This window comes from Chaetura pelagica, unplaced genomic scaffold (genome assembly GCF_000747805.2).
Source record: "Chaetura pelagica isolate M959 unplaced genomic scaffold, ChaPel_1.0 scaffold222, whole genome shotgun sequence".
In the NCBI taxonomy this organism is placed as follows: Eukaryota; Metazoa; Chordata; class Aves; order Apodiformes; family Apodidae; genus Chaetura; species Chaetura pelagica.
In genome coordinates, this window is record NW_009952711.1 from 9,630,805 (window position 1) to 9,640,120 (window position 9,316).

Sequence of the window (9,316 nt, forward strand, 5' to 3'; positions counted from 1 at the left end):
TCCTGCTGATGGCTCTTCTCTGCCATCCTTCTCTTTGCTGAGGTGTTGTGCCAGTCTGGGTAGTCTGGGCTCTCCTAGGACCCAGCTCTAATGCTGCAGCTGGATTCCCCATTAGTTTCTTTTTACCATCTTCTGCTCAACCTGTTCTTACTTTATTCTTCCAAGAATAAAGCTGGCATGTAAAGAGAAATGAGAAATAAGTAATCCCTGACCTAATTATTTTTCACAGATTGCCTGTTGGTCATGTAGACAGTGGTTTGCCACCAGAGCAATTCCTCAACAGAGGCTTTAAATCTCATGTCCTAGCAACTCCAGTCTTTTCCAGCTGGAGTGAGTTTTTTGGGTCAGGGTTTGAGATTTTAAAAGAAACTGTAGCAATAGGTTGCTGCTTCTCCTAGAGCAAATTATAGCAAGATTTCCTTCTGGTTTGGATCTGTTTATCTGTGTTTTCTGTAATTTACTTGTGGCACAGTGATAACTCTTAGCTCACCTCTTCCTACCAGGAGGTTTATGATTTCCTTAATGAAATGCCATCACTTTTAGTTATTCTCTTGTCATCCAAACTTAAACCACAATATGAAATCTCAGCTTCTAGTCCATCCTTTTATTACAACTGTCTTCCTATGTTTTTCTGTGATATTTTACTTGATAATGAGTAAGAGAGTAAATGCAGCTGTGTTTTAGAAGCCACAAATGATGGATATACCAGAAGTAGCCTGTGGAAGACAAATACTTCTGCTGCTGTGGTCTACCATGGCTGGTGTCCTGAATTTACACAGAGAGGGGAATGTTCAAAAGCTTCTCTCTCTCTTTTATTTTTTTATTATTAGCAAAATAAAAAATGAGTGCCCTTAAAGTGAGGCCAAGAAAAATGTAGGTCTGACCTTTTTAGTTTTGAATTGTGGAATGTGACGACAGTTGATACCAATCATTATTTTAAATGTTCTTCCCTTGAGCCTTCTTGGTTACAGTGGGGTTTGCAGAGAAGCTCCAGCAAGGTTTATGCATCTTTTTTTAAAAATCATAAGTTAAAGAAATAGACACCTCATCTGCCTTTCCCTGTCATGGCTTAGTATGAAATTAAAATGCTTTCATAATCTAATATATTTTTTCAGCAACCTGAGCTGAAAAGTAATCACTAGGTCTGTGGAGTTGGACTCACTGCATGTGAGATGCAAGGTGTCTCATAAGTTTCCTACTCATTGTATTGGAGAAATTTCCACAGAAATATCCACATCATGTATTTGGTGATAGAGGATTACACGTTTTTCACAGCTTCTTGTCTAAAAATGGGTTGGTGATTTTGCCCAACATTTTACAACCAAGGTTGATAAATCCTGGCAGTGCAACTCTGCTTAGAGCAGGCAAGGCTGATGCTTCAGGCAGGGGTAGGGTGCCAGCATTGTGGAAGTTCTGCCCCAATAAGCAGCCAACATTTTAGATGCTTCTGCAAACTTTTGTTCAGGCCCCTTGGCGCAGTAGGTTTGGACTGGAAATATCACAACAGCAGCCTTTTTTTTTTTTTTTTTTTTTTTTTTTCAAGATTTAGGCATTTCCTGTCTTAACTGAAAGCAAGAACTGCAGGCATGAGAAAAATAAAAATATTGAGAGACACTGTGTTTTCCAAGAAAGCTGGGTACGTCTGTGCTGAGTTAGGTTTTCAGTTCAGATTTTATTTGGTTAGGATGGGCTGTTCTGTCCCAGATTTATCATTCATAATTTAGGTCATTCCCTCATTTTCCAGGTCATCCTACACTGGCTTTTTCAGTGTGCCAGGTCAATGTACATTTCCATTAGTCTTAGACTGGCAATACTGCAGCATGGACAGACTCTTCATTGCATCTGCAGTGTGCACATAATTTGCATCTGTGCAAATGATTATAGGAGCTTTTAATTTCTACATTGCACTGGAAAGAATGACTGTGCAGAAAGACTGATGGTGAACAGTTGTGCCTGCTTGGATTGGCAATTTTCCATTCTTTTCCTTTTTTAATCAGAAGAGGGTCTCACCTACAAACTTAAATATTGTAGAAAATTTTCAGAGTTACCACCATCCTATCCATTCCATTGTAAGTAACAGGTGATTTACAAGGCATCATAATACAAGTGCTCTGATGCTGTTTAATCCTGATCTGAAATCACAATGAGCATTTGCCCATCAAAAGCAGAGTGAAATGGCTTTAAGGAAGTATTGTGTCGAAAGTGTTCTGACTGCCACAGAATAAAAATATAGGACTCCTGAGGTTGGTGGCATTTGCTTTGATGACCTGTCACAGGCTTTGGTTGTGCATATGTTAAATTAAAAAAAATAAAAAATAAATATATCATCTGCCTGAACTCAAAATTCAGATACAGTGCTAACCTCTGGAACTCTCTCACTGCCAGTCAGTTCCTTGCTCTAATTCTATATTAGCAGTCTCCATTAGCTTCTCTTGGAAGTACTTAAAGTGTGACCTTTTAGCATGGTCCTCCTTTGTAAAGTTGTATAATTTAGGATCTTAATAGCTAAATGCTCACATGACTAGTTAAGCCAATGCCAAGGCAGAATAAAAAGTATTTTGGGCATTATTTTCAATCTTGCACTTCACTGCAAACTGCCAGGCAGTAATACTCAACAGGAAAGCCTCAATTGTAATATAGGCTTGCTATAAGGCAAAGAAAATACCTAGAATTTTCTGAGTTTCTTTATAAATCAATTGGTTGCTGAATGAAAGGATTGCTGTGGTTCAAAATTTGCTTTCATTTCTACAGAATTTCAGAAGAATGCATCATACATTATCTGTGGAATGTCTTAATGCACTCAACTAGCAGCACACAAAACTAATTTCTGGTGATCTGCTTTCATACTTTTACCAAAAAAAGTTATTTGCTTTCAGACTGTAAAGTGTTAGGTTTGGTCAGGCCATCAATGAACTCTTTAACTACAAATGTCCATACATTTTATTTTCCCAGTTATGTACATAACTACAAGTGGATTTACACTCTTTTTTTTTTTTTTTTTTTTTTTTTTTTTTTTTTTTTTCACAGGAGGAGAAGAAAGTCATAGTTTTCTTAAGCCCTTGCACAATGACCTTGGTCCAGTAAAGCACTTAAGCACAAACTTAACTCTGAACACATTATAGTCCTATTGACTTCAAAGGACTACTAACATGCTTAAAGTTAGGCACATGCTTAAGCATTTTGTTGCCATGGCCACCTTAGGTAGTTTGCATGGCCAAGGCTGTGAAATCTGATATTTTAGGGTTAAGCTGGTTTTAATCTGCTGGTGTAAGGGAAAGACTTCCTTTGCAGCTTCTCCTACAGATGGTCTGCTAGAATTTGTTATTGAAAGCATCTGGACATTGACACCTAAAAGCTGTGGCATTGGACTCCTTGGGCTGCTGGGTAGGACCAGTAGGGCATTTACTCAGATTTTATCAGTGTAGGACAGAGCCATCCACCCTTTTGATAGACTGTTCCAAGAAAAATCAGTCTGCTCATCTACTGCAAAGGCAGTCAGACTTGTGAAGTGCTGAGCACTTGAAGTTTTCCTTCAGGTCAAGAGGAGCTGGGGCTACTGTGCCCTTTAATAGTCTGTCAATGATCACTGAGCTCTAACTAAAAATTTTCAGGCTCCATTCAAGGGATGGGCTTTGACATCATTATTAATCTTAATTATAGAGTTTTAAAGGTATTTCATCAACATCTCATGAAAGAATAACCAGTTACCTTGTAACATTCCCTGGAAATGGGAATAGTCTTTTCCACAGGAGACAGTCTGTCTTGGGGTCTAACTCACTTTTTGAGTCACTACCCCAAGGACTGAGCTAGGTTATCCTTTTGAGTTACCCACTCATTTGTTTCCCTTTCTTCTATTTGATTTTTTGTCTGTATATATTGGCAAGAAGTTATTGGCTCAAGATGATAAACTGTCCACAGAATCAACCACACTGTGTTGACATTTTTCTATGCTCACCGTGTATGCAGAGTGTAAATACTGATTTTTGTCTTACATGACTGTTCTTATATTTGTAAGGACAGCTGTCCTGCAGTAAAGAGAAAAATAATTCTTAAGGAGATAAATCTTTGAACCCTAATTTGAATTTTCCCTTCCAAATGTGTTCTTAGCATTAGTCTAATCATATCTTCCTGTATCTCCCATTTGTGTTTTGATCATCAACTGAACATGGACATAGGGAACAACTGCAACCTTTTGAAAAAATGTCCTTTGAAATTCTGATTTCTTATAAATCATACTCCAGAGCCACTCAGGATTACTCTATTCATGAAATTCAGCCCCTTGGCTTTAGTCTTATTTTGAAAATTACTATCAGGTATTAATGTGACCCTCAAAGTCAGAGAATATGATAGACTAAAACCCCATGTTATTCAGGAAATTCATGATCTGTAAAATAAGATTTTACAACAGTTGATCAGGAGCATAAATGCTTTCTAATAAAAATGATGAATTATTGACTGAGTTGGTTAGATCTCTTTATTGAAGATGAGAGGCTTCTTGAAGATTAAATCTGCGCAGCAGCCTGCAGGGGTGTGTATTTGAGACAGCTGGGTTTGAAAAGTGATTTTCTTCTGCCTTGTTGCTGATGATTAGCATGACATAAGTTGTTGGCCTTTTTCAGATTTAAACAGACTGCAAATACACTTTTGGCATGTGTGTAAGTCTATGTACCTGGAGCTACTTTATAGCATACAGATATGTCTTTGTGGTGTTCCTCCTTTTTTTTTTTTTTTTTTTTTTTTTTTCTACTGAGGAGTTAGAGAAAAGATTTAGGTGATGTATTTTTCCCCCAAAAATGATACAGATTTCCCTGTTCCTCACATTTCTTTCTCCTCTTTTCTTACTTTTTTTTTTTTTGTGTATTTTCAAAAATGATCTGGGATGGGGGGCAAGAGAAAGACTTAAGACACTTGGTTACACATTCTGTATCAAATAGTATTATGTGTTGTCTGCGTTGTGTATAAACATATGTTCCTGTGTTTTAGCTATGTTTTAACCTGCACCACAGGCACGATTATATGGAATAAAATGACAGTGTTTCTCCTGCACTGTGATTATTTGCAGTTTCATTCCTGAGCCCTGGTCCCCATGCAGTGCCACGTGTGGCAGTGGCATCCAAGTGCGAGATGTGAAGTGCCGAATTCTTCTGGCGTTCACTCAGACAGAAGTTGAACTGCCTGAGGAGGAGTGTGAAGATGTGAAGCCACCAACAGAACGAGTCTGTCACCAGGCATCCTGTGACACTGATCTGTTCCCCTACACACCAGAAACTTCACATGCTGAAGATGCCAGTGTGATTTACGACTGGGAATACATTGGTTTTACTCCATGTTCAGCCACATGTCTTGGAGGTACTTTTATTCATTTATCTGGAGTTGTAAGAATGTGATATTGTTTGCCATTGTTGGGCCTTCTGTTAGTGTTACCCTACATTAGCCATGTTGCTCTGTAGGAAAACATGCAGCTTGAAGCTTTTTTTCTAGGTTACTCATTGAGTCTTTCAAACTACTTTGTTTCCTTTATATCCTGTGTTCAAACACCGACCTTATTTGGTTAAATTCGGTAGAAGAAGTTGTTGGTTCAACAACTTGCTTTAGTCTTGCTGCAAGAGTCGCAGTTGCCAGAGTGGGTGATACCAGCATGTTTAGTGCATCAGTAATGGTCATGTTCAGATGACCTTTATTTTCCTAGGAACCAGAAGTGTTTTGTTGGAGTTAAAATTCCCACGTTAATTAATTCCTTATCTTCCAAAATGCTGCTATTTTTTGCAGTACGGTAGGGATAGAAAGTTATAATTAGGGAGACTCGCTTTCGGTCTGACTGGTACGAAGATCAAATGGGAGTTTGTTTAGGTTTTGGTACAGCATATCACTCTATAGGAACTCTGTGCCATACATCTGTCTGCAAGTAGTTAGGCACATTCCTTTTTGGATGTAATCGAATCTCCCTGTCGTCCTAAGTACATGTTACTAGACAAGGTTGCTGGTGTTGCTACTACATACTGTACTTTGGGACTGAGCATAAGTGAGTTATGAAGTGTTAAGTGGAGGCAGTGGAATTGTGAACACACCTATATATGACAGGACCGATGACATCAGTGGGAAGTGAAGACAGTTGTACCATAGAAGAAATAAAAAAATGTAGAAAAGGGGAGAACAGAAACAATTGGAAGCAGAGAGCCAGTCTTGAGCTCACAGAAAGCAGCCTGCTTTGTACTATTCACCAGTTCAAACCTTGAAGACAGGAGTTGGGAGGATGAGCTAGAATGCTATCCACAGGATGGTAAGTGAATTATAAGTGCCTCTTTTATCATTTATTGCTGCTCTTTACTGATGGAGCTGATCCACAGGAATCGGCTCCTGTGATCATGAAAGCTGGTGTACCCCATTCCCTCCACTACCTTCTGTGGGCATTTTGGCAAGGTAGAAGAGGCTCTAGTCCAAGTACGTACATATAAAAGTGTGACAGTAGTGACAGCTGTTGTGACTGAGTGTCTCTGTTTCTTCATTTCAATGAGGGAATTGTTTTCAGAAATAAGGAAATTGAACTCTAAAGCAGAAACAAGTCTTTCATTGCTACTGAATTTCTCCTTCTCTTTTTCTTATCTTCACTGATTTTTGTAATGTACAATCATTTCACTGCTATCTTAAGTCCACTTCAGGACTGCTTTTTAGCCAATATCTTTGTCAGAGGTGTTCTCAAACTCCAAAGTTGGGAATTTTGTGAACATTATCTGTAGACTTTGCCTGCTATTGCACATATGCATGCTTACACTGCCTGCACCTTCACACGAGTTTGTCCGTGCAAAAACATTCACATAAAACTTGCACTTGGTGTACAAGCTGATGGCAGCTCGAGGAGCCTGTACTGAAGACAGTAGTTTCATTTGCTGGCACAAAGGAACTGCACAATGGCTGATGAGGAAAATCCCATGTTCAGGTTAATTTTGTTCCTGATAGAGCAGAGTGTGAATTCTCTTGCTGGGTTTTGGCCCTTTACTGTATATGTGAGGTTGCCTTACCCAGAATGGTGCAGTAGGTGTTCGTAGTAATCTAACCATTGGTTTGATACACCCTGAAATGATCCATTAAAAGAAGTTTGAAGGAAAATATCTGGTTGTATTCTTGAGACTTCTGTGGTATCACTGGTATTATGTCTAGACATTTTTCTTCTGTGATGCTCCAGGGAAATGTGGAAAGTTGTCGGAGTATTTTATCAATGAACAGCTTCAGAAGTCCCTGAACTGTTATGCTAATTAGGTAGCAGTGATTTTTCCTTCTATCAGTTCTGGTTGTCTTGCTGCCTTGGCAAAGACTTTCAAACAGACCAAAAATTACCTGCCGATAAATAGCTTTAAGGGAACCAGACATCTCTTCTGTTTCCAGCTTACTGCAATGTACTAACTAATGATCTCACTGTCTACTATTTTTCCATTGTGTAGTTCAAAGGACCTGATCCATTTCTGCTAAGTTTTATGTTCAAATCTCATTTCAATTAGATGAACTCTTTTGTTATAGAAATAAATATTGTCTGAGTTTTGGAATATCCCAGTATAATGTAAATTATATTAGGTACTTTTGCTCTAGTATGTACGTATCTAGCAGTGACTATTAAAATAAATTCCTGGGGATTTCTGTATCCTCAGAACTCCCTGCCCCCTTTTCTTAGCTCTTGACTCTCTCTGAATGAGGGGCAAGTCTGCAGGGTCTAAGTAGGCTGGAAGCTTTATAGCCACTATTTGAGCAAAGGACTGAATCTGTTTCAGTGCTTGTCACTTGCACCTTTTTTTTAAATCCTCACACAGACTAGACTTCTAATTCAAACTCTCCTCAGGTTGCTCTCCAAAAAACAGACATAAAAATGCAGATGGAAACATTGTTTTTCAGATACTGGAATTACAAAGATAGGGCAAACTGCAAGGTGTTACCAATCATCATTACTTTCCAGTTCATCATACTCAGCATGTTTGAGAGAATTAGTAACACAAGTCCTGGGTCATTTTGTGTGCTTTCTGCACCACATCTGTGTGGCTTGCCATGCAGCATGTTGAGTGTCATGAAACTTGTTGCTTTTGAGGACTGCTATGTTGTTTTATGCCTCTTAGCATAATTAATACTTCTTTCATCAGTCTTTCCATGAGTGCAAATGAAAGTTGTCCAGGCCAGTTTGTCATGATGTGGACGTCACCTTTGACATCCATAGGAAACTGTAACCATCCTGAAAACTAAAGACCTATTTTGTCTTCAGTACCTGCAGAAATCCCATGCTGAAAATAAGCCAACTGTGTACTTGAGCATTTCAGGATTTTCCCTCATTGTCCCAGAATGCTTGTATTTTTTTTCAGCTTGAAGAGTTTGGCCCTGATGCAAGATCCCCAGCATAAATTTAATTCTCATAATATTGTCAGTAAGTACCAATAGTTATCAGAATAAAGAGTATGCCTGAGGAGAAGAAATGTTTTTCTTGTAATCTATAGTATTTCTTCAGTGTTGTCAACAATTTAATTACTCTATGATATTTTAAAGGAATGTTTTTCATTTAAAAAAAACCAACACAAAACAACACAAAAAAACCCAGAACAAAACAAAACTAAAAATTTTCTGGGTCCCTGTTTAAAAATATCTTTATTTGCAAGGGCAAATTTTGGTAGATCAATGTTATTATTATTATTTATATTCCATATGCTTCAAAATTACAATTCAGGCCCATTAAAGTTATTACATTGGCTTAAAAATAAGGAGACTAAACAATAAATAAAAACTCTTCCTGTTGTTTCCTCTATAGTCCGTGGCTTTGGAAGCTTTAGGTGCAGTCAAGTTGTGTTATTAGGCTTTTGTCTGCATGATAATGCTAAAAGTTTGCCATTTTATTTATAAGAAACCTGAGATTTTTAGAAAATTAATGGATTCTAGCCAAAGCTAAGGGCTCTTAAGAAAAACAACGCCTGTTCTGATACTTATGAAGTTGAGAGCATTTGCAATAGTGGTGTAGTGGTGTAGGCAATTTGATAACTGGTTACTCCTATCACTAGTTTCATTAACTGCAAACACTAACTTTTTTACAGGAGTATAAATAACACTGCCAGTTTCAATAGATTTACAGAGAAGCTCAAGCATATGTAGAACTTGGCATTTTTTCTGAGTTATTTTCAACTGATAGAACATACTTTTAAGCAGTCACCAAACTGAGACTAACTGATGGAAATAAATTACTGTCTTCTTCCAGGTATAGAGAATAGATCCAATCTCTTAGCATTTGCACAGCAACTTCCCACCCCCATCTTTCCTGAACTGTAAAAAAAAAAAAAAAAAAAAAAAA

The 9,316-nt window shown here is 38.0% G+C and overlaps 1 protein-coding gene across 1 annotated transcript in view; it reads left to right on the top strand.

Annotated features, from left to right (window-relative positions):
* ADAMTSL3 (ADAMTS-like 3) overlaps positions 1-9,316 on the top strand; it is a 182,240-nt gene that overhangs the window by 131,651 nt on the left and 41,273 nt on the right. Inside the window, exon 15 of the mRNA XM_009994484.1 lies at positions 5,063-5,349. Coding sequence (XP_009992786.1) covers positions 5,063-5,349 — 287 coding nt within the window. The remainder of the gene's footprint in view (positions 1-5,062; positions 5,350-9,316) is intronic.